The sequence below is a fragment of the Pezoporus occidentalis genome, unplaced genomic scaffold (genome assembly GCF_034315485.1).
Source record: "Pezoporus occidentalis ecotype Australia unplaced genomic scaffold, CSIRO_AGI_Poc_V1 ctg47, whole genome shotgun sequence".
Taxonomy (NCBI): Eukaryota; Metazoa; Chordata; class Aves; order Psittaciformes; family Psittacidae; genus Pezoporus; species Pezoporus occidentalis.
Window position 1 is genome coordinate 2,838,464 of NW_026915802.1, and position 25,666 is coordinate 2,864,129.

Below are 25,666 nucleotides of genomic sequence, written 5' to 3' on the forward strand. Positions count from 1 at the left end.
CCCGTTTCTGTTATCAAAACATTCTCAGGCACTGCTAAGTAAGCAAAAGCAAAAGCAGCAAAAGCAAAAAGCTGCTACTAACAAGCAATAGACTAATACACAGTAAGGCAAGCAAGGCTCATGGCAAGCAGAGAAGCCTGTCAATTAAAAGCTAAAGAGCAATAAGAGCTATAAATTTGATCTAACACGTTCCAATCAAATCTGTCATTATCTCAAAACCTTCAAGCCCCATGTTAATGCTCCAAAAAGAACTATAATGGTTTAACCCCAGCTGGCAACCAAGACACATGCAGCCACTCACTCACTTTCCCTTGGTGCTATGAGGGAGAGAATCAGAAAAGTGAGAAAACTCATAGGCTGAGATCAAGACAGTTTAAATAGGTAAAGCAAAAGCTGTGCACACAAGCAAAGCAAAACAAGGAATGCACTCAGCACTCACCATCAGCAGGCAGGTGTTCACCCATCTCCAGGACAGCAGGGCTACATCACATAGCAGTTACTTGGGAAGCAAAAGCACCATAACTCTGAATATGCCCACCTTCCTTTTTCTTCCCCCTTCTTTATATGCTGACCATGATGCCATATGATGTGGAATATCCCTTTGGTCAGTTGGATTCAGCTGTCCCAGCTGTGTCTCTTCCCAATTTCTTCTGCTGGCTGGTGGGTAATACAGCTTAAAAGACCCCTGGTTTATAAACCCTGTTTCCAGCACAAGCCTAAAACGTAGCCTTATAGCAGCTACTATGAAGAAAATTAACACTACCCCAGCCAAAACCAGCAGAAGCATACCAGACAGAGAAATCTATGAGTCCAGATGGGATGCACTTAAGAGTGATGTGGAAGCTGCTTGATGTCATTGTGAGGCCACTCTATCATCATTGAAAGATCATGGTGATCAGGAGAGGTTGATGGTGTCTGAAAAAGGCAAACATCATGCACATCTACCAGTAAGGCAAAAAGGAGGATCTGGAGAAACACGGGCTGGTGGCTGCTGTGTAATTTTTTGTATGGAAGTCCTTCTGTACTTTTAACCAGTCTTTTGCAGTCGCTATATATACACAACTAGTGGCAAAACAATTGCCTTTATTTTATCCTATATTTCTGTCTAAATAATTCCTGACACTCAGTTTGCCTTTTCTAACCTCTACTGAGCATCTGGCAGCAATTACAGGCACTTAGCCGTCCTCTGATTAGAAACAATAGTAGCCAGCAATTACACCGAGTTCTTACTCTCTTTCCCTGAAAGAAGTGAACCTCTTCTGATTGCTGTTTTCTGAAATTTTATGATCCTATTTGATCTTTCCTGGCAGCTATTTATAGATTATTGGCTTCATTTCAGAAACACAGCTCTTCTCTATCATCTTTGGAGTACATGCTCCTCAAGTGCAGTTGGAGCAAGGTAGCGGGCTGTTTGGAAAGGTGGTCAGCAGATGCAGTACGTACTGCCAGGCAGGCCACTGTTTTGGGAAAGCATTATTTTTACTAGTACTTGTCAGAAAGAAATCTAGTCATGAAATACTCTTTCATCCATGGGACTCCCTCTTAGGTACCGGGGCTAAGAGGCAAAGCCAGAAGAGAAAATTGCACTCTTTCTACAGAAAAATAGAAGATTGAAGTCTTTGGTAGTTTGGAGTCCAGAAATTTTTGTCATAATGCAAAAGATATGTAATATCATGTAATATCATAATGCAAAAGCTAGGTATCCAGTGAAATGTATAGAAGAAAGGAAAAAAATAGGAGTGACAGGCATAAGATGTCAGAGCAGAAACAATCTGTTTATGGTCTATCTTACTACCTGTGACTGACAGATAAGCTTGAAAGAGTTTTCATATTGTGCCATGTAGTTTAAGTCTTTATTGAATTACACATAATTGTACAGTTAACATGCTGTCCCTGAAGAATAGCCACAAGCAGGTTGAAAGCTTATGAGTAAGATTTAGACTTGATAGAAGAATTTTTTTTTTTGATGATGAGGGTGTTGAAACACTAGAACAGGCTGCCCAGAGAAGTGGTAGATGCCACATCCCTGGAAACATTCAAGGTTCAGTTGGACGGAGCTCTGAGCAATCTGATGTAGTTGAAGATGTCCCTGCTTATTGTGCAGGGGGCGGAGGGGGGGTGGTGTGTATGAAGATGATCTTTAAAGGTCCCTTGGTTCCAACCCAAACTATTCTATGGTTCCATGCTAGGTTATAGTGTTACATTACATTACCTTTACTGGCTCTTCAAACTGTATGTTTAAGTATCTCCTTATTCATGAGAAAAAATAGCTTACATTTACTGTGTTGTGTGACTTAATCTTGTGTTTTAAAGATTGCTATTTAAAAGGTTGTTTTTCATTATATACACATAAGGAAATATATATATTATATCTATATACACACTAGAGATAATTGCTGTATACTTTGGTACTTTTGTTTTTATTTCAAAACAAGCCCAAAAGATTTCCATAAAATTAGGGTGCTTTGTTTAGATCCAGACTGATCACGCTCACTGTCCTCAGATGAACAGAGAACTAGTCGTATTTTAGCATGAGTCAGCAGCTCATTATCCATATAATTTAAATCGTAATGAATTTACTGTAGGATCTATCATTACTTCTACCTGAGTCTGTAGCACTGGATTTTGCAAAATCCTGGTCATTATTGTTTCCCATTGACTTGGCGTTGGAATGAGGCCTTGAGTGAAACAAACTACTTTTCTACATTTTGCTACACGATTACTTTGTAGTTACAGTACTTTGTAAAATTTGGTATTTTTCTTCCCTTCTACAGTTATGTCAATAAGCTCTGTTTCTCAGCTCAAGAGAAGGCTGTTGTGTGCTTCTGAAGTGTAATGGGTTGGAAATTTAATGTCAAAAGAAAACAGAGTAATGAAAACTGACTGCAGTAGCAATTCAAGATTCTGTGGTGTGTAACACTTACAGAATCAGTCTGTTAAAAGACTCTCGAAATCTCCCCAAAAATAGAGGCGTTTACGTCTGGGGTTTTAAGTCTGGTGTAAACCACTTTTTTGCTATTAACTTGATCAAAACTAGTCATTTCTACAAAGAAAGGATAAAAATGAGTTTCTCCTGCCATATCACCAGTGCCTTTTGTGACAATGTGTTGTATTTTCATTTAAGTGAATCTCTTCTTAGCATCTACAAAAGAACTATTTGCAGTCCCCCTCCTTTTCTGTTGAACAAGTTATGTGTGTAGTTAAAGCATACTGAAGTAATACTTGTTTCTACTGGGAATGGGAATCAGAATGTTTATGACTTTTTGTTTGCACTTGTATAGTTCCCAACACTTGCTGGTTTTCCATGCCATGAGACAGGAAATTTAAATGTTACAAACATGAAAGAAATCCTACTGACATGATAACTGATAAGCAATGGAAACCAAGTTGTATTCAATATTCAAAAAATATTGTTTTGATCTTCAGTAGTCTCTCTGGTCCCCTTCTGTCACTCATTCCTGTTTTGTTGGGTTTTTAGTTCAATATTTCACAGCCCGTCTCAGCTAATTAGGATTAAATACCTCTGATTTGTAGGCATTTAAATGTCAGCCTTTCTTCAGTCCTGTTGGTTTAGAAATCTGTTCAACAACATTAGCAACATACTGTTTTGCTGGTAAATAGAAGGTAACATTGAGTAGGGCCAGTGCTTCCTGTAAAGTCTTCATTTTTTACTCAAATTCCAGCAAGAAGCAGTGGGTGATTACAAACTGAACAAGAATAAGCTCCAACATTGTGGCTTGGTGTATTATGTTTGCTATAAATTAGCAAGTAACCAACCTGATTTCTTGCCTGTCAGTCTGACAGTGTCCGTATGCACCTCAGTTTGTAGGAAGAGGATATGTTAGTGCTAAGAACTTACTTTTAGTACAGAGTCATCCCAAATGCTGACCTGCACACTTTCATTTTGAAAGGATCTAGTATGTCTTTAATTTCTTAGGGCTGGGCCAGTTTTGAATTTATGTTATTCTTTTGGACTGCTACTTAATTATAGGAAAGTAGCTATGTAGTCTTCTAGGATAGTCAGAAGCAGTTTTCTACTTTTAGAGTTATTTTGCTGTCAGAGCCTTTCCCCAGCTTCTACCTTGTTGGTAATACTAGCATTAGACACTAGGTGGTAATCGTCTTCTGGTAAGCTCAGCACGCACTTCACTATGTGAAAGGTCTTTTTTTTATTGCTATTTTTGCACCACTGAAAGACTATAATGCATTTATTTCAGAATCAAAAAGGTAATATTTTTGTTTGCTTAGTTTGTGTTGAGTTTAGTTGGATACAAAATTCTAGAATTTAGTGTGTCAATAATTGTTTACCTAGCCATTACCTCAGCTGTTGCGGTTATTGTAAAAGCTGAAAGGTCATTGCTTGTTACAATTTTCTCAGAAATATTAGTATGTAAAATTTCTTACTTAGTTTCAGATATAGCCAATTGACATCATCGTGTCATCATCCCCCCTGTCTTCCTGTCCTGTCCCGTCCCATCCCGTCCTCCCCTCCCTTCTTTGTGGAGAGTAGTTCATTAAAATACCTGTAGTTATTGTTGCCACGATTTAAATTATAAATCATGTTATTTTAATCTGAAATTCTTTGGATGATCCCCATTTATTTATGTTTTGTAAGCAGATTTTTAAAAATCTTTTAAAATAAAGAGGCTAAGTATGTAAAATATATATTCCCTAGTAGATCTTACTGAAGCAATACCACAGTTACTGCTGAGGCTGTTGTTAAAATCATATATCTATATATATGTTTTGACATATTTCTGTATTTCTCAATGTAGAAAATGTGAAACCATTCATGTTTGAGGACAATGTTGGTTTCACATGTTTTTTTCACTATTTGCCTCCAGCTCCTGCTAAAAGATAATGTCCACTCAGTGCCAGAATGGCCTAGTAGATGCTTTTTGCTTCCTTATTTAGGAACTTGAAGTAGCTGCAGGGATTGCTGCAGAGGGACTGCAGCTGAGTGAGAAAGTTTTCCTTCTCTGCCTATTGCTGGAGCAGGTCAAGACCCTTGTTACCGACCATTTCTGAGTATCTGGGTGTAGCAGTGGTCCATGAGAAGGGACAGTGGAACCATCAGGACTGAGAATGGGAAGGGGAGAAGTCATGGTCAGTGTTCTTCAAAGAAGGAATGTTCCCTCCCACCACCCTCTCGCAGGTGACAGATAGGAAAGACATCCTTCTGCTGCTGCCCTGTCTTGAACAGAATCTCAGGCTTGGAAAGCAAACAAACCCTCCAAAACCCCACAACAAACCCCAAAGTCCTGAGAAGCTTGTAACTAAATGTAGTTGTAAAAATCTTTTTAAAAGACCAGTGCTTTCCATAAATATTATATAATACATTACTTATGCCTTCATGCTATTGTAAGAACTTCAGCACTCAGTCAGAATTCATCTGCAATGAGAAATAAAGCTTTCAAGTGATTTAATAAGCAAGCCAAAGAGCAATAGAATTTTTTCTTCTTTAAATTTTCACATTTACACCTGTAAGTTCTCACTCTAATAGTATTTTGGCTACATTATGGATGCTGTTAGTGCTAGTTATCAGATGAAAACGTGTAACAGAAGGGAGTGTATAAATCCTACATTTTCCCCTGGACTTTTTTGCTGTAACACAAGGCAGTAATAGAAATGAAGTAGCCACAGTCAAGTGAAATAGCCTCTACATCCCTTGGTGTTTCTCTGTTCCTGGCTGCTACGTAGCTCGTAGCTCTGATATTCATCAATATCACGTGTTTGAAAATGGTGACATGTAAGAAATGAAATACCTACCAAATTTTTTTGTTAACTTCCTTATATTCTCTATATCACTTCTGTAAGTCACAGGCCAGATTCTATTCTTGTGCATATGTTCAGTTGAAAGAGAACTAGGATTATGAACAATTTCACTTGAATTTTTCTGTAACTCCTTAGTACTTGTCTCTAATTGTATTTAGTATTCAATGAAAAAAAAAAATCAGCTATGCTGTAATTCTGACTTAAGTGCACAAGGGGAAGTGAGAAACTCCTGGCTTCTGAGATGTAATTATGGCTTTGTTTATTAGTGGAGTATTTTTGTGAACTTGTTTTTTATTTCTATTATTATTACTTATGCCTTGTTTTAAGCCACCTGTAAATTGTGTATTTTAATGGTTACTAGTTATAGATTTTTTAAAGTGCAGTCTAAATAAGAAAAAATTATTGTGTTACAACAGAATATACTAAGGGCAATTAACATCATTATTTGCAATGCAATTAATGCTACTTGCTCAGTTTACAGGGCTGATTCTAGTTTTACCATCTTATGCCTGGCCTAAGCCGCCAATCTTGTGTCTTTAAAGTAACAACTCACAGTTGCTAGGTGAGTGTCTGTAGTACTTGATTTTTGAGCAAGAAACTTTTTACATTCCTGGTTGACAGATGTTTGGGGCAGGGGAAAGCAAAAATGTTAAGTTCTGCACAAGCAGTCCAGTAAGTTTCTTACCAGTAGGCCAGGTTTCATTTTCTTGATACATGAAATGTAAAGTCTTTCAGGAACATAGAGGCTAAACCTTTGGTGCAAGTATCAAAACAGAAAGAGAGTTTTAAAAGCTTCAAACCAACTTTCCGACCTATGAAACTAAGAAATGCAAACTAAATGTCACCCTATGAGACCAGAAATGTTTTTCTGAAACATTCTCTTGCCATTTTAAAAACATTTCATTTAGCGAAAATGTGATTGCGTTCTTTTATATCTTTGCAAATATTGATAGTATGTTTGCAATGAACATGACCTCAGACTTTGGGTTCTTCTTTTTGAAAGATTTTATGGAAGGAAGATTGAAGTTTTTTTCTGGAGTTAATAGAGCTTTTAATCTGAATGAGGAAAAAAAAGGTAGAAATAAATGGTAGTATTCAGGGTAGCACAAGCACAATTTTTTCATTAAATGGTATTGAACATTTTCATGTATGTTGTATTTGCCTTAATATAAAAAGGATATTAAGTGAGCCTATTAAATACGTGCTTATAGCTACATTTTTTTCTCACTTGGAAAAATAATGTGTGTTTGCCCAGTGAAGTTTTTTTCCTTTTTTTCTGAAAAAGCTTACTTTCTTCATGAAGATACAGTGGCTGGCTGAATTCTGGACTTTTAAGACAGTTGGCAAGCTTGTGATCTTTAGGTGCAGCTAGACTGGGCTAAACTATAATTGTTTTATTTAAATTACTCTCATTTTTGATCCATCATAGACTTCACTGATTGCTAATTTTATTAGCTTCTCTTTTTCCCACTCCTAAGAATTACTGTCCATCCCACAGCCTTCTACATACTCACGGCCCCTAGCTAGTAATTGCCCACAGACTCACACTTGGCAAACAGAAACTGAAGCACTGATTTTTTTCTGCAAGGTTTTACACTGATTTAGGAGGTAGCTTAAAATAGCAACAATGCATCAGCCCACAGGTTTGTAAAACTCAGAGGGAACGCGAGCTTTGTGGGTGGTTCTGCACAAAGGTTAAAGTTTGGCCCTGGCTCCAGGCCTGTTGCATTCACTCCAGTTTATGGCCTGCATGATCACTGACACCGAACTCAGGCGGTCTGTTAACACAGCAAGTAGTTAAAGAATGGCAGCTAACAAACATCAAATACTCTGCTGAGGCGAGCAGCTCGAGAGAGGACGCCTTCAACACCGGAGCGGGGGGGCAGATCAGCGTCCAGGAGCCTCAACTCAGAGCGACGAGAGCCACCGAGGGAGCCTCAAGTCCTCGACAGGACCTGCCCAGGAGCCGGCAGCTCAGCTGACGAGAGCGAGCAGCTGACTCACAGGGGGCGGAGCCAGGAGGAACGGCGGCACCAGCCCTGAGTGGGTGAAAAGCTGACCCAGGGAGCGCGGTCAAGCTGGGTGGGTGGAGGGAGTTTGAGAGGGCTGGCGGGCACTCGCCGTATGAGCAGGGCCAGGCCTGGGAGGCTGCGCTGGCTGCCCCGGCTGCGGCCAGCCTAGGCACCCAGACAGAGCCGATGAGAGGGGAGGCTGCAGTGCAGGGCTCGGGGTGTAGAGAGTGCCTGCACTGGTCTGGTGAGGGGAGGGTGCGCAATGGGCAGGGCTGCACTCGGTGCTCCCTGGTGGAGGTGCTCCTGCAGCAGGGGCTGAGCTGCGGGATGCTGTTAATAGGGTGCAAGATGTCAGGGAAGCTGAGAGGAAGCAGGAATGCTTGCTCCCGGCCCAAACTGTGCAGGGGCCTCGAGCTTCACCTCTCCCTCATGAAGGAAAGAAGGAGGCCGTTAACCTGGGAACCTGGGAACTAGTAACAAAAAAAGGAGGAAAAGGACAATTAAAAGCAAGGGGCTTTCCCCTAGATCTGTTGTCCCCACCCAGAACCGCTTTGCTGTCCTGCAGGGGGCTAATGAGGAAACGCACTCGAGCCGGAAACAGCCGGCTGATGCACTGGTAAAGATCTCTACTGGTGCTGCCAGGAAAAAGCAGCGGGTCGTAGTAGTAGGGGACTCTGTGGAAGGGACAGAAGCACTCGTCTGCCGGCCAGACCTAGTCTCAAGGGAGATGTGTTGCCTACCAGGGGCATGGGTCAGGGATGTTGCAGAGAGGCTGCCTGCTCTAGTAAGTCCTGCTTCTGGTGATACATGTGGGTGCTGGGGATATAGATAGTAGTAACCTGGGGAACATAAAGAAGGACTACAGAGCCCTGGGGGAGGTGGTTAGTGGCTCTGGAGCTCAGATAGTCTTTTTGTCAATTCTCCAGGATACAGGGGAGCACCTAAAAAAGCTAGGACGATTGGCCAGGTTAATAACTGGTTAAAAGGGTGGTGTCATAGTCAGGGGTTTGGGTGCCTTGAACACAGGACCCACGTTTCTAGGCCAGGTCTAGTGGGGGCTGGTGGAGCTGCTCTAAGGGAAAGAGCAGTTTTGGTAGGAGGCTTGCCAGACTGGTCAAGGATGCTTTAAACTAGATGTGTTGGGGGAGGGGGGCATCATTCCATCCCAACACACCCAGTCAGTTGCCAGAGCCTATAATAAATGCTTGGAGCAATGTAGAGATATCCCAGCCAATGAGCCGGCTTCATTTGGAGCTCGGCTCAGATGCCTCTATACAAATGCCCATAGCATGGGGAACAAACTAGGAATTAGAGATGCATGCACATCTACAGGGGTATGATATAATAGGCATTGCAGAAACATGGTGGGATGGCTCCTATGACTGGAGTGTTGGAATGGAAGGTTACAGGCTCTTTAGAAAAGACAGGCCCAGCAGGCGGGGAGCGGGAGTTGCCCTTTATGTTAGGGATGGGCTGGAGAGTATGGAACTCTGTCTGGGGACAGGTGATCAGTTAGCAGAGAGTTTGTGGGTCAGGGTTAAAGGGAAAGCAGCAATGGGAGCTATTACTGTGGGGATCTGTTACAGACTGCCTGATCAAGAAGAACCTGCGGATGAAGCACCCTATAGACAGATAGGAACAGCCTCACACTCACAGGCCCTTGTTCTCATGGGGGACTTCAACCACCCTGACATCTGTTGGAAGGACGGTATGGCCTGGCACAAGCAATCCAGGAGGTTCCTCAATTGTGTGGAAGACAACTTCCTTCTGCAAGTAATAGAGGAGCCGACAAGGACAGGTGCCATGCTTGACCTCGTGCTCACCAACAGGGAAGGGCTCATTGGAAATGTGACTCTCCAGGGCAGCCTTGGATGCAGCAATCACGAGGTGGTTGAATTTGAGATCCTCAGGACAGTGAGAAGAGCGTGCAGCAAGCTCACTGCCCTGGACTTCAAAAGAGCAACTTTGGCCTCTTCAGGAACCTGCTTAGTAAGGTTCCATGGGAAATAGCCCTAGAGGGCAGGGGGCCCAAGACTGTTGGTTGATACTCAAGGATCACCTGCTACAAGCTCAGGAGTGTTGCATCCCAACTAGAAGGAAGTGCAGCAGGAGGGCCAGGAGACCTCCTTAGATAGATAAGGAACTGCTGAGGAAAATTCTGATGAAAAAAGAGGCTTATAAAAGGTGGAAGCAAGGACAGGTGGCCTGGGAAGAGTACAGGGATGTTGTCCGGGAAGCTAAAGACCAGGTTAGGAAAGCTAAGGCCCAGTTAGAATTAAACTTGGCTAGGGATGTTAAGGATAACAGCAAGGGATTCTATAGGTATGTAGCGAAGAAAAAACAGACTAAGGACAACTAGGAGACCAGTAACGAGTGGTGTCCCTCAGGGATCAGTGTTGGGACCGGTCTTGTTTAACATCTTTGTCGCTGACATGGACAGTGGGATTGAGTGCATCCTCAGCAAGTCTGCCGATGACACCAAGCTGTGTGGTTTGGTTGATAGGCTGGAGGGAAGGAATGCCATCCAGAGGGACCTCAACACTCTTATGAGGTGGGCTAATGCCAACTTCATGAAGTTTAACCATGACAAGTGCATGGTCCTACACCTGGGTCGGAGCAATCCCAGGCACAGCTACAGGCTGGACAAAGAAGAGATTCAGAGCAGCCCTGTGGAGAAGGACTTGGGGGTGTTGGTTGATGAGAAAATGAACATGAGCCAGCTTCAGTGTGTGCTCGCAGGCCAGAAAGCCAACCGCATCCTGGGCTGCATCAAAAGGAGCGTGACCAGCAGGTCGAAGGAGGTGATCGTGCCCCTCTACTGTGCTCTCGTGAGACCTCACCTGGAGTATTATGTGCAGTTGTCCTCAACATAAAAAGGACATGGAACTGTTGGAACAAGTCCAGAGGAGGGCCACGAGGATGATCAGGGGACTGGAGCACCTCCCATATGAAGACAGGCTGAGGAAGTTGGGGCTGTTCAGCCTGGAGAAGAGAAGGCTGCGTGGAGACCTCATAGCAGCCTTCCAGTGTCTGAAGGGAGGCCTATAGGAATGCTGGGGACGAACTCTTCATTAGGGACTGTAGTGACAGGACAAGGGGTATCAGGTTAAAACTTAAAGAGGGGAAATTTACGTTAGATATAAGGAGGAAATTCTTTCCTGTTAGGGTGGTGAGGCACTGGAATGGGTTGCCCAGGGAGGTTGTGAATGCTCCATCCCTGGCAGTGTTCAAGGCCAGGTTGGACGAAGCCTTGGGTGAGATGGTTTAGTGTGAGGTGTCCCTGCCCATGGCAGGGGGGTTGGAACTAGATGAAGTTAAGGTCCTTTCCAGCCCTAACTGTTCTATAATTCTATACATGCTACATGTGTTTGGTAAGTTGTTTATGTAGTAAGTGTATTACATCAACTTGGAGTCTTTTAGCTTTACTGACAAACTTTGATACGTTTCACCTTGCAACTGAGTTTTTATCTTGAAATGGGCTGTTTCTTCCCTTCTTCTGCCTAAGATTTCTTTCTACTTATACTTTTCTGTCTCTCATTCTTTTGAGTATGCTTATAAACACATCCTGTAACCCATATGTTTTTTTGTCATATTTGCAGAATGTTGGTGTATCTTTAAGCTTTAGCAGATAGGAAGAAATATCATACTCCCACTTACAGCCCATATGATACATTTACCAGACAGTCACTCAAACAATAGCCTTTAAGTCTACATTTCTTGTGTCTATTCTTGACATATCAGGAGCCTTGTCTAGAAATTTATAAATGCAGAGTCATTTCATACTACAGCAACTTCGATATAATTCATTCATAAATACTATCCAGAATTTCAAGGCTTTTCTGATGGGATGTGTAAATTCCAAGCATGTCAATAAAAGATTAATGTGAGCTTACTTAGCCCATATGTAGCTCAAGAATGATGGGTCTGACTCTGCTCATTATCTGACAAAAATGGAGAGGGATGAATATCTGACATAAGAGCAGGAGGTCAAGAAGAGACTTAAGATGGTGTTTAAATACTTGCTTTTCTAGAACATGGAATTATGCATAAGTGATAGGTTTAGTACTAGTGTCAGCTATCTCAAAGGCCTGGAAGTACAGACAGATGTTGAAACACAGCAGCAAGATCAGCAGGCTGCACTGGACTAAGCAGCTGTTTTTCACAAATACTTTGTCTAGGACTGTGATAATAGAAAGAAGCAGTAGCATGAAGTGGAGGAGGGATGGAAGAGGACTGGCATGGGTGTCAAGGTACCACAGGTGCAGGGGCAAGTATACCTCTGAACCAACTGGTATTTCCGTTGCTGAGGGTCTGATGGGAGCTGGGTGGGTTGAAGTCAGGAGAAACATTAATCCACTGTTGGAAAAATAGAAGTCTAGGTTCTTCTTGTTCATTCTTGTAACAAGTATATGGAGCAGGAGAGGTATACTTGGGAAGCAGATAGAGCTTTCTCTGTGGTGACAGTAGTGTACAGCGTCTTAATTTATATTTTTACTCAAGATGGGATTTTTAATAATTTCTGCAGATATTTTTATTTCTTATATGCAAGTTCCAGAACCTTGATAAATCTTAAGATAATATTTTAGTCTCTGTAAACCAAATATAATTACTATAATCAGATCCTTCACATCATGAAACAGAATACAGAATGAGGATATCGTCCTAATTTGTTTATTTTCCATTGAACTATTCTTAAAGAGAAGCTATGGGAAAAGCTTATCATTTGTTCTTGGTTATTCTTCAGACTATTCATTGACTATAAATTATGTAAGTGTATTCCCAGATGTACTGGAAAACAAAAGACTGCGTCACCCAGCAATGAGAGGTTGTAATTGTAAGCTTAAATGACATTATAGGCTATTTTTCCAAAGCATTTCCTCCATTTTTTGGAGGAGTCATTTTGCTAAGGATTCATTCCATTAAGAACTTTGCTGTTGAAAAGTATCCATCTTCCTTAAATATTGCCTGGTTTTCTGAAACGTCTTGCAGATGGGTAAAATACATAATTCTTTTTCTCTCCTGAAGAGCGTCTTTAAATAGGCTTAAGCTAAAAAACAGCAATGTACATGCCATCCCCACATCAGAAGCTTAGGGAGGAAGAATGTTGTCCTTATTACAAAGTATATGGAGAATTCTGCAAAGGTAACATGCAATTGCTCTAATTCAATTTTGGATGGAATACCTAATTTTTTTTTACTCAGAATAAAGGATGTGGCATCTTTATGGAGCCTGAAATCATGAAAAGTATGTTTAAACTCTGAATACTTCATTTACTTCAACAGGAAAAGATGTTTGCTGATCATGCTCTGGAGCTTTGGAAGGTCCATCATTACCACTGAAGACTGAGTTCCTAGGAGAGATGATGCAGAAGGTTGTAATTTAAATTGAGGGAAACATACCAGCAAACCAAGCCACATAATGAAGGAATAGGAATGAGGCAAAGATGGAAACACTGGGAAAAGAGAAGAATAGAAGTATTGGAGCAGAGGTGGAGTTCTGTGGGACTTTTTAATATGCATTTGTACTTACCAAAGGATATTAACTGCCAAACTTTTATTTTTATAGGAGGTTTATGGAGACTCATCTAAGAACAATTCCAAGTGATGCTTTTTCCAATCTCCCCAACATCTCTAGGATGTAAGTTTTGTTTCTGATATTATTCTTTTAGCTCTGTTATTTAAAATCACTTTCCTTCTCCAAAATTCTTTGTGTAGAATCTTCTGAAATGAAAATATTCTTGCACCTTTACTACCCCACCACTTATATTGTAGAGCTGCAGGTAATAACCCCATTGTTTATAATCTGAACTAACTATAGGAAGGCATAGTAAGTATTTTTGGATAAGAGCACACCTGTATTGAAGTAGATGTGATAAGGCCATAAAACTTGCAAAATATGAGAAATGGTTTCATTCATAACAAATGAACATATTCTATTGCTGGTCCTGGCTAAAAAATTGTTTCCTGCTCCCAGCATCATTTGTGATTCATTTCATCAGAGACTCTGGGGCATTTCTAGACTAGGGATGGACTTTCACCAAAACATTAGTATTTGTGTGATATAAGAGAGACTCCATTGAGTCACTTCTTTGTGTGTAAACACATGCACGGATACAACCTACATATATGCACAACAAGCAGCCTCTACCTATTTGCTTCACATCAAAATTTGTCCCATTGAAAGTAGCTACCCTTGCACTGCACTGCTCATCAATGTCAGCAATCTTGAGACAAAGTTGTCCCATCTTTGTTTCTTCTTGTTGGGGGCTGGTCCATAATCTATCAACCTGTGCATGGCTATTTGATGTAGGGAACTTCTCTGCCATCTCCCAGTTCACTCCCTAGAACCAGAGAGTCACGTAATTTAGAAGAGTCCTCTGAAGCCCTCTAGTCCACCCTCTGCTCAAGGCTGGGTTAACTATGAGGTCCAGCCAGCTTGCTTAGGACTTTATCCAGTCTGATGTGTGCACTGTCAACTAAAGTAACTACCTCTTTCAGAAAGAGGCTCACAGTTTTCTTGGTCAGCCTTTTATTACTAATGCAATATTCTCTGCTACTCTGTAACTCTTCTTGTTGACCTTGACATTCCTTGCAAGTTTCAACTTGAGCTGAGCTTTGGCTGAATGGCTGAGATGGACAAATACTTAAGAATTTATGAAACAGGACTTTGGGGGGACATAAAGGTCTGCCCAATTACATTTTACAGTTTCATCCAGGTATATTGAAATAATGAATTTCTAAAATCCGTATAAGTAATTGTTCTAGAATATCTGTGGCCTCATTCACCATATCAGTTTAATCAGATAGTGTATTATTTTATTACTGGGGGGGGGGGAGAGAAATGTCCCTAATATGATCTGTAGTACCATATATAAACCCAATAATCTTTGTTCAAAACAGAGTTTTAGTAAATGTAGAAAGATGTCAACTCTTTGGCTTCCAGTGACACATAATCCATTGCTTAGACAACTTCAGATTTTAATATTCTCAAATGGTAATATTTATGAATTTGTAAAAGCCTTGCATTTACTGCCACATGCAGATCTGCTTCAAGTCCTGTGTTCAGGCTCTTTCTGAATGGGCAGTGGCAATTAAAGTGTTATCTGCAAACAGACTTTCTCTAAAGCTGTACATCTGGTGTTTAAGCTATGACTGTATTTGCGATGGGTGTTGAAGGCGTTCTGAAATCCTGCAAATTAAACACAGCTGGTAGGGAGAAGAGGTGCTGAATTGTAACATGCCTTCAAAATGGGAATTTAAAGATGCTTTCCCTCTTCTTCTGATATAGCTCCTTCCAGTTCTGATTGATTGCTGTGATTTTTATTTCTTACATTTAACATGTTGTATTATGTGTTAATTAACCAGAGCCCAGAGGTTTTTGGAATCACTCTGAACACTTGGAAGTAAATGCTTATGCAACATTAATACACATTTATGTTTGACATTCTTGTCTCATAAGTCATTTTGAATGTGTCTGTGTGGGGTTTGGGTGTTTACCTAGATTACACTAAAGCAAGTAAAACTATTCATTTCCCTGTCATCAGTGATGATGTGGTTTAATTAATGTACACAAATACATCTGATAATGAAGCAGAAGTGTGTCAACACACAAAATAAACTGTTTCCTCCCCACTTTTGTCCCACAGCTGAAAGTTACAAAACTGTAACTTCATTAGTCCCAAGCCAGGCAGTATAGTGGAAGTGTGACATGCAGTGTAGTGGGAAGGGACATGGTGGCTGTAGGGGTAAGGGATGGGTGGCAGAATCCCCACTGCCGCTCTTCTGCCTTTTCTCATATGTGAGAAAAAAACACTTGCCTGCCTGATATAAGGTGATCCATTTTAATCAAGGAGCACATGAAGAGTACTCCTTCATTCCCAGTCCCAGCAGGAGGGTGCAGTATTTGTTTACTATGCATTTTTTATTTAATATTCTGTCAAGCTGGTTTATATACAGCTGTTTGCTCAACAGAACAACTTTTTCTTAATGTGTCACTGATATAACCTGTCTTTTAGTATGTTAAAATGTAATAATTAATTTTCTTTTGAGACTGAAACTCCAGTTTCCTGGGCAATAGACATTTATTGCTTACAGGAAAACAAAATTAAAACATCTCACATAAACATCTACCTGTGCAATACTCAATCACAGGGTACAGACTGGAAATACTTTCTTTATTGTATCCCTCTTTTATTATCTTCCCCCTTCTTAGAACAGGTAAATAGCTTTGTAAAAACAGTATTACTGTAGAATCTGTTGGTCATACAATCTCAACTAGTTACTTTTCCAGTATCTCTTCAAACACTGCTAAATACATCTCCCAAAGTGACCAATAAAAATTAAATCTCATGTTAGAAGAGTTACAATTAGTTCAGGTAGTATGCTTCTAGCTCTATTCTGGAGAGAACATAAGTTCCCTTGGAAAAGTTAGTGGTATTAGTCATCTGCAAGCTTTTAGTGCATTTGCTGGTCACAAAGTATTCTTTCCAATTATTTAAAACATATTAAATGTTTTTTAATATCAATTGAAAGAAAGATTTATCTTTAAAATTTCCACCAAAAAAAAAAATCTGATCCATCACTGATTGTAATAAAAAGCTCTCCTAAGTTAAATGGTCATATTTCAATTTGCTATTTATTAATTCTAATACTGTCATTGGAAAAACAGAATTAAAAAGGAGATGAGGCATATGATACATTATTTCTATTTATTATTACATTTTATTTGATTTTGACATCTGTAATTGATTCTACTCAATTTAATAATGATGAGGTTGCTTAGGGTGTGTTTAACCATGCAAAACATTAAAAACTATATTGAGTAAATAACTTTGATCAAGAGCATCAAAAGTACTTAAATATTTTAATATTAATGATAAATACAAAGAGAGCAGTCAAGTTATTTTAAAAGATCTATAGATTAGAAACGATATAAAATATTATTAGAAAAGTTATTAAAATACAAGAATGCATCTTTTAAATATTATTCCAACATTAAGAAATTTTAAAACTAAAGAGATATTTTGAAGAGAGAGTTCCAGTATTATCATCCTCCTAACGGTGGAGCGACTCTAGAACTGTTTTCTCATGTTTCAGTAGATCACTAGTGGTACAAATACTACTCAGTCTAAACTGTATGCAAGTATTTCTTAAGCCTGGTGTCTGGTTTTGCTTCTGAGCCACTTTACTCCTTACATCCTTTTTGACATTCACTGTAAGGCTAGAGTTTATCTCTAAATTAATGTCAGATAAATTAATGTTATTTTTTCCTCAGCAATCTCAAAGGTTGCTCTGATGATGTTTCTCTCTAGAGAAATTGCAACAGTTGTTTACAATGATGGCCCAAGGACCATCTTTGCTTCTTTCCTTCCTTTTTATTAATTAGATACAGATAAATATGCCAATTTACCTGAGGCCTAGATCCCCTTAGAGAACTCCAAGGTGATTTTAAGTGGGGAGAAGGAAAGAAATATGATTATGAAATATGGATGTTTGCTTTTGTTGCTTAATAGCACGGTTGTGGTTTTTTGATTTAACAGTATTCTGCAGTATACTGTGCATCTCAGGCATCAGTCAAAATCAAAATCCTGTTAAAAGTTCTTTCCTAAGACACTGTCTGTGTATCTGGAAATGTCATGGCAGTTGGATGAGAGAAGTAAAATGGTATGACAGGCAGTAATGATGGTTTGCCATGACCTGAGACTTGTTTCTTTCCCTGTTTGATGGTGTTTAGCTACATCTCCATAGATGAAACACTTCAGAGTCTGGAGGCCCATTCCTTCAACAGTTTAAGTAAAGTCACTCATATGTAAGTATTGTAAATAAATAAATGAATATAGTGATAAAATAAATTTGTGGATGTGTGGAAATATCTATCTCTGTCTCTCTCTCTCTCTCTCTATGTATATATATATATATAGATAGATAGATGTTTGAGCTATCATTCTTGTCTCCTTTGTAGCTGAATATTCCTTTTCCCATTTCCTTTCTCTGTGATGTTGAGTCAGTCTCTTTTGCTTTGACTTGTGCTCTCTTCCCTTACATCTTTTGGGATCCCTTGCTTTCCTGTATCCTCCGATAGAAGTGTAAGAAAGTGCAGTGAAAATTACATGTGACTACATTATGAGCTCGATGGCAAGTTGAAATAAACCGACAACTAAGAATTACTTTTGTCAAATTACTGAAGGTAAGTGTAAAACAGTAATATAAACACCAGAAATAAAATCAGAAGGACCAAAGCACAGAGCAAAATGGCACTAGCAAGACATGAAGAATAACAAGTAATCATTCTGGAAGTGCAAAAGTAAAATGAAGAGCGTTTATCTGGTTATTAGATGCAATGGGAATGTTATGGACAAAGGCTTCTGGGAAGTGTTTTTATACCTTTTTGTTCTGACCAGTCCTCACCAAGCGGTGCACTAGGGCAGTTACAAAAGTGGTAGGATACATGCATCCACAGAGTTCTTGTCATTCATCAGTACCCTGTCAAAATGAGAAGTAATGTACCGAATAGAGCTTTACGGGATCCATCCTGTATCTTCCATATTTCTGTTACTGATCCAAATGAGGGAATGGAAAGCATGCCAGTGTTGTAAAGCTCAGTTAAGTTGAAGCTTATCATATTTCAGAGAAGATTTGTGCTTGCAGATATTCCATGGGAGAGCACTGCCAGTCATCATGGGTCCAGAAAACATTGTCAGAGAGGAAAGACCTCTGTGTCCAGAAAGAGAATATACCAGAGGCAGATACATCTTTTAAAGCTGTTGCAAGGGGTGAAAGCTACAACCCATTTTCCACACTGATGTTTGACAAAGCAAAAGCAATACCTTTAAATTAGACTAGGCAAGGTTCATGTTAGACTCTAGGAAATGTTTTCATACGGCTGGCATAAGTAAACCCTAGACTTTTCCCTGTCATTGGAGACCTTTAAGGCTGTTTGATCAGAAACTCCATACATCTATTTAATCTTCACTCAGAGAAGAAGATTGAACTAGATGATCTCTTAACACTGCTCTATTTTCTGTTATTTTTTCTCCCTTTTACTTTACAGAGTGTGAAACAGAAAGGTTAATAAAAATGAAAGAGGTATCATTACTGTTATGGGTAGAGAAAAACTAATGTTGGAAAGTGGAACTACCTGTCCTAAAAGTACCTGACAGGCAAAGCTAGAAGTAGAGTCCAGGATCCTGAGCCCTAGTTCAGCCCAATAACATGCTCCTGTATAGTATTCCTGAGTGAATTTCATGGGAAGGCTTGGGTGTGATAAGAGTACATATCTTTGGTTATAATGCCATTTCCTCTTCTACAGATATTTTTTCTAGGCCTGTTGTCTTTATGTTCTCTTTTCCTCTTTCTCAGTTGTTGTGTCTTTAGAATTTCCCGTTCAACACAAATGAACAATGAAATGTTTACCAGCAGCGCATTTTATAAGCAATGAATAAAGTATTTGGTACTATGCACTAACAATTCCTCATGTAGTACTTGTGGTTCACCTTATTAGAAGTTAAAAATAAAATGCTCTTGGGTCATTGCAGGATTCTTCCATGCAATATGTAGTGTAGTATCTTGTCTGTTTTAAACTATATGGATAAAAAGGCTTCAGAGGATGGCTTGAGAGATAAAGGCTAGGTGGCTAAATGGCTGTTTTCTGTTCTTCCTGTATTAGATTCAAAGTGGAGAATGGACTAGAAAAATCTCCCTTGGGATCTTAATTAATAACACAAAACTCATCTCCTTCAAAGGGTAATGTAATGTAAGCCTTTGAATATCATGAGCTCTTCCACAAAATGCACACTCCAGGGAAACCTCAGGGAGACCTCACCAGAGAGACATCACCTTTATTATGAGGGTGGAGACCTCACCAGGGAGACCTCACCTTATTATGAGGGTGGAGAGGCCCTGGCACAGGTTTCTCAGAGAACCTGTGGCTGCCCCATCCCTGGCACTGTTCATGGCTTTAAGAAATGGGTCTAGTGGAAGGTGTCCCTGCCCATGGCAGGAAGTTTGGAACTAGATGATTTTGAAGGTTCTTTCCAAACTTAACCATTCTAAGATTCTGTGATACGATATGATTCTATGAGTAGTTTGAAGGAATGGTGGATGGAGCTCTGGTGTTGCCAGTACCTCCCAAGGCACTGTGATGTGCTCTGTAGCACTGCCTAATTTGTGTTCCTTTCTACTACCTAAAGGGTTGGCAGGGAATATAAGCAGAAGCCTTTTCTCTTGTCATCTTCAAATCTCTAACTACCCCCAAGGCATGTTTATATTCCTACCTGGGAGGAGAGTCAGTGCCCCTTGCCATAGCCTGCCTTTGTCATGGCTCCCCTGAAGTCAGGCTGGAGCACACCAGTAAGGTGCAAAACCACTGCTTTATCTCCCCCATGCCAGAGCACAGGCCTGGATGTGCTGCCAATGCTTTAGGAAGCTTCAGGCCCAAGAGTCAGCAGAGCTCATCTACATGCACAGCCCCTATGGCACAGGCGGCCAGGAGGGCACGGTGTTCAGGGAATTTCCTAAACTGCTATGCAAGAGTTATGGCAATGTGGCATCCTTATATTTCTCACAAGGCACTACCAAAAAAAGAACTGTACATAAATATAATATATATATATATATATATATATTATTTTTTGTAAGAGCCAAAAATACCACCCAGGACAAGACACCAGAACTTTACTCACAGAAGCTATAGGCAAACCACAAACCTTTGCAGATAGCCCACAAAGAAGGGGCTACCACTCAAAAGCACTTCCCAGATTTTTAAAATCTGTCTGCAAGTAAAGCACACGTATTTTTTAATCAGGGAATATTCAGGCATCTGGCAGATTAGACAGTTGCATATGAGCTGTAAAGAAAGCAATTTATAAGTGTGTTTTTCTGAATGGTTTCCATAACTCCTCTGATTTCTTAACACTTATCATTGTTGGGTTTGATTTATTTTCCAAAGAACAAGATTATTCAGGGATAAATGTATATGTTGTGCTATGCATTTCTTTAATGTTCTCCCAAATTAAATTAAACATTTGTTTGATGTTTCTTCAATTCTTCTTGCATAGTATTTTTGCTAAAATAATGCCAGGTAAGGACTATCTTAGGGTATTTTAAAGAAGGTTGAAGTTACTCTACCAGTTTGTAAAAGAAGTAATTTCACAGAGTTTCATTTTCACAGGTTGTTTTTCATGGATTTTTCATAAAGTGCAGCTTTATGTAAATATATTTTTTTACCCTAAATTAATCTTATACACACAGTTTCATTTTAAAAACATTTAGTTTTAAACATAAGAACTTCTTAGGAGAAAAACTAGTGTTTGTGGAAGGGAGGAACTAATTGCTTTGGCTTGAGTCAAATGTCATGTGAATAGGTAGCCTGTGTTCTTCATCATCCATGTTTGCCAAGCCTGTTAGAGTGCTTCAGCTTTGATCTTCAGCGCTCCACTTTCTTCATCCTTATTCAGTTTATGTGCCTTATACCAACTTTCTGTTCCTTCCAAACCTCAGCTCTCTTTAAGCATAGGTCACATATTTATGAAACAATGCCTGTCAAGTGCTGAGCAACTTCTGCAAATTAAGGATCCTGATCAGCTGCTGTATTTCAATGGCCCAGATCTCATTTTGGTCATAATTAATGACAAATTCACAGTCTATGAAGACAAAAATCAGAGCCAAGATTTTGTGGTTTTTTTTCCCACAGTTGTGTTAAATTGGTGTCACAATGTTTTCTTACTCCTTTTGTTCTTACCTTTTTTAAGTATGTCTGTGAGACATACTTAACATCCTTACAAATTCAGAACTGTCTCTCCTGTACAATGGCATATGTATTTCTTTTTTCCAGATACACTTGTGAAAGTATCCGATTAGCAGTCAACGTCTCTGTGTACTTGTCTTACTAGTGGTGCTGCAGCTTGGTAGCATTACACTAAATAAAAAGCTTTTGTAATCAGGTCATTGTTTCTCAGGAAAACATTCCTGTGGAAGGAACCCCAGACAAATTCACTCTTTTCCCCTTCTCTGTGTCTCGCTCATGCTCCTTTGAGATCTCTCTCTACTCCCTTTTCGTCCTCACTTCAAAAGCTCTCTCCTCTTGTGCAACTACACAAAAAGCATTTGGGAACAGGGCCAAAGGTTATGGTTCAAGTGACCTGCGCTCATATATGCAACATCATTTGGAGGGCTGGTGGGGGATCACTCTCAACTCTGCAGAGAGGTGGAGCTAAGGGCCAAGGCAGCTTTGCCAGCCTCCAGGCCAGGGCTGCACTTCCCTGGCTTGGACAGCTTGCAGAGCCAGGTTGTGGGATATGGTGCTGCAGAAAAGAGAGGTGATATAATGGAAATATCTGAGATGCAACTGGAGAGGAAGATTCAAGAGATCTGGGGGACAGCTGTATGCCTGCAGGGAATTTCAAGGCACTGAAATTTTGTGTCATGCACAAAAATCTTAAAAGCTGCAGTCTGGAGGCAGGGAAATAAACAAGACTGTCAGGAGCCTGAGCCAGTTTTCCGGTACTAGCAATGCAAAGGCTTGCCAGGCGCATGCAGAAGAAATAACATTAACAGTTTGGCTGTAGGGGGAGAATAAATGGAAGTATACTTACAAGTGAGAGAAGCCAATGAAGCTATAGCTTAGTAAGTCTAAGAAGGTAGAGACAGATCCCTCCAAAAAAGGCCTGATCTGAAGTATTTCAGAACTGCTGACCTGGATATCCTTAGTCTTCAGAGGTATCTCAGCATAATATGATTATACTGGGACTCTAAGGACAGATTTGGTATTTCTGGATTCTGGGCTTGAACAAACCCAGGGGTATGTTGATATTGCAAAGCAGGCATGAAAGATATGTCTGGTAAATGAAATTCATACACCGTTTAAGCAAACATGCCTTTCAAAATGTTACTAAATTCATATAGGATGCTGTGTAGCTTATTAACCTTTCTAGAAGTTATCTAGTGAAATTACGTCTCAGTAATTAATTCACTAGACTAATATCTGAATAATTATTATTAGTTTCATTTTATATTAATTTGGATTTCGAGCTAAATATTTATGTCTTTTTAACTGAATATAAGTTCATAGTTATTTGTAAGTCTTGATGCAGGACTTTCTATCAAAAAGTGACTTTCTCTGCATATCTACCAATTCTTAATTGATTTAGGTACTTTTAAAAATAAGGCAGAAGCTCAATAGTTTGTAAAGTAACTTTGAATAATTTTGTAAATATGCCACAAATAATTCTGTTATCTTGTAGTTAGGTAGAAACATCGTTTTTTCTTACAAGTATATCTAAGTAATTTTAGTTAGGACTGAGAAGTGAAATATTTATTCAGGGCACCTTTTGCCTTTCTGCATCAATGGTCAACAAAGATACCTATTGTCTTAGGTTTTCTTGTATCTTTAAAGCACTTCATTCCCAGAATGACTCAGAATCGTTACATTGCTTTTGGATGCAGAATTTAAGCACTGCATTCTAGGATTAAGTTGTATTTATAGGGTGTGTCAAAGTTCCACTTCAAAAGTCACTTAAAATCAGCTCTCACAGACACTTAGATACCTTGGAACTAGCCTACTAGATATTTTTAAGTACGCTCTTCGCCTTTATCTGCATTTTAGGCAGCTAAAACTACTAATGGTTTTCCTAGAGTTACTTTTGAAAGGAACCCTAACTTTCTAAATCTGTGGGTTTCAATAATTCCAATTCACCAATGCAAATATAAATACAGTATATATTAAAGCATAATTCTTCCATAATTGCAGTATTACCAATTCAAGGAAATCAAACAGCAGGGACATAAATCTTTTCTCTTATGTTCAGTCGAATCATATTGATTTCTTCATTCACATTATTTAAGCTTTTCTCTGACTACAGTGCCAACTGTCTCATATGGCAGTTCTAAATCTTTTATTCCCAGATTAATTAGTTTTTCATTTGCCTTTGTTAAACAGCACATGCCCTCTCATGGCCTACTTACTTAATAAATCAGAATCCGATTGAATCTCACTGCACTATTTTGTGCTTTCAATTGTGCTGCAGATTTTGAATTCTTACTTTTAGTACCCTCATCCAAATCATTTATGCAGAATACTATGAATAGCAACAAGCCAAAACCTTATGACTTTATGGTACTTTGATGCATTATCCATTTCCAGGCTGAAGGCTGATCTGAAGACTGCCTTTCCCTGGAATATTTGGCCCACTATCTAACCAGGGGGTTCATGAGTCCAGCTTTTTAAATGTAGTCAGTGATGGAAAAGCATGTCAGTTAAAGCTGAGCAAATACCACTGTTAGGAGTGTGATAGCTACAGAACTAATAAATTAATTTGAGAGAAGCAAAAGACATTGAGAAGACTTCTTTTACATACAGAAACAGTACTGTTCAAAGTAACTAACAGATACAAAGAATATTTTAATACAGCACTGTAATTGCAGTAGTATAACAATTACATCAGTTTAACATGCACGTAATTCATCACTGTAAGATTGATTACTCGGCATGCATAGTGGTCTTGAGCTAGTGCTGGCCAGTACAAAAGCTCATTGCAGGAATTGAGTCCCTGAAATTTCATTTTAACATTGCTGATTTCTGTTACAATAAATAATTAAATATTAACAACCAATGTGGTGATGTTCCTCCCTTTTTTTACAGTGAAATTCGAAATCTTAGAAACCTGGATTACATAGATCCAGATGCGTTTAAGAACCTCCCACTTCTGAAATATCTGTAAGTATTTAGCACCTATAACAAGTTGGCACTTAAGCCTCACAGATGACTCTACACTATAGCAGTTTTGTTTCTTTGCATTTCATTTTGGAACTGATTGCAATGTTTTTCCCTGATGTTTTATTTCAATGACAGAAAGCCAGCTAGGGTAGGGGCTGGAACTTAGACTATGTTTGCAAGAAAGGAAAACGTGTGCACAGTTCATCAGTAATTTTGCCATTCTTCTCATGCATTAAATCTCTGAAATACACTAGGGTCTCCTTGGCAAAATTCCACAGCTAGCTTTCTTCTTATGGTAAGTGTATTTTTTGTATGGAATACTGGGAAGAAGGGACATAACAGAGATATACACGTATTTTATATTTACTATATATTTACAAAGGAGTTTAAAGCATACCTGTCAGCTAAATGTGAAAGACCATCTATAGACACTTGATTTAATGTAATCTCTGGCAGAAAGAAATCCTGAAGAATTTTCTGTATTCCCATGACGTTTCTGAAGAGCAGCACAGAGTAGACAAACCATGAAATTCTAAAATTATAGCATAGGAAAGAGAGACGAGAAAGAATATCTTCTGTGATTGAGTAATGTTTAGAAGACTTTAAAAAGGGGGGTCATAGTAAGACTCTGTTGTGGGGGTACTGGTGAGAAGGAAAGATTTTTCCTATGGATCTGAAAGCAATATAAAGAAAGAAGTTAAAATAATTTCATTTCAGGATAGCAGTTTTAAAAAAATCGAGAACTATATTTTCTTATTTCCACCCTATAGGAATTCAGAAATAAGGGACATTAACTGTATTTACATTTGAAAATATCTTCCCCTTTTAAGCTCTTAGCCTCAATTAAAGATAGTGGATTTGGGGGTCCAGACTACTGTCTGAATCTCTCAAGTGAATCCAGAGTTATCAGGTTTTTTTCTCACCTCATAGGCTACTTCCCTCCGCAGATATGCTCAGCTGTCTTATTATTCTGTATTTCCATTTTTTAGATGCTATAATTTACCATAAATCTGGTATTTTTATTTTTTAATTGTACTTGCATCCTTATATTTTAGACAGTTGATTATAAATTAATTGATTTACAATAGGGAGGATGAAATAACTGTCCTGAACTGTTGAATGTTTTAAATACATTAGTTGTTGTTGTTCAGTAATCCAGTACATATAAT

General features: G+C 39.3%; 1 protein-coding gene and 1 long non-coding RNA gene across 2 annotated transcripts in view; one reads left to right on the forward strand and one right to left on the reverse strand.

Moving 5' to 3' along the window:
• Nucleotides 1-25,666, forward strand: part of TSHR (thyroid stimulating hormone receptor) — a 55,401-nt gene that overhangs the window by 11,518 nt on the left and 18,217 nt on the right. The window contains exons 2-4 of the mRNA XM_062636210.1: nt 13,353-13,424; nt 17,520-17,594; nt 24,423-24,497. Coding sequence (XP_062492194.1) covers nt 13,353-13,424; nt 17,520-17,594; nt 24,423-24,497 — 222 coding nt within the window. The remainder of the gene's footprint in view (nt 1-13,352; nt 13,425-17,519; nt 17,595-24,422; nt 24,498-25,666) is intronic.
• Nucleotides 5,388-14,762, reverse strand: LOC134172780 (uncharacterized). The gene is made up of 2 exons (XR_009968011.1): nt 13,317-14,762; nt 5,388-6,831 (listed from the first exon to the last, which is right to left on the reverse strand). It is a non-coding gene; the product is annotated as an uncharacterized LOC134172780 (long non-coding RNA).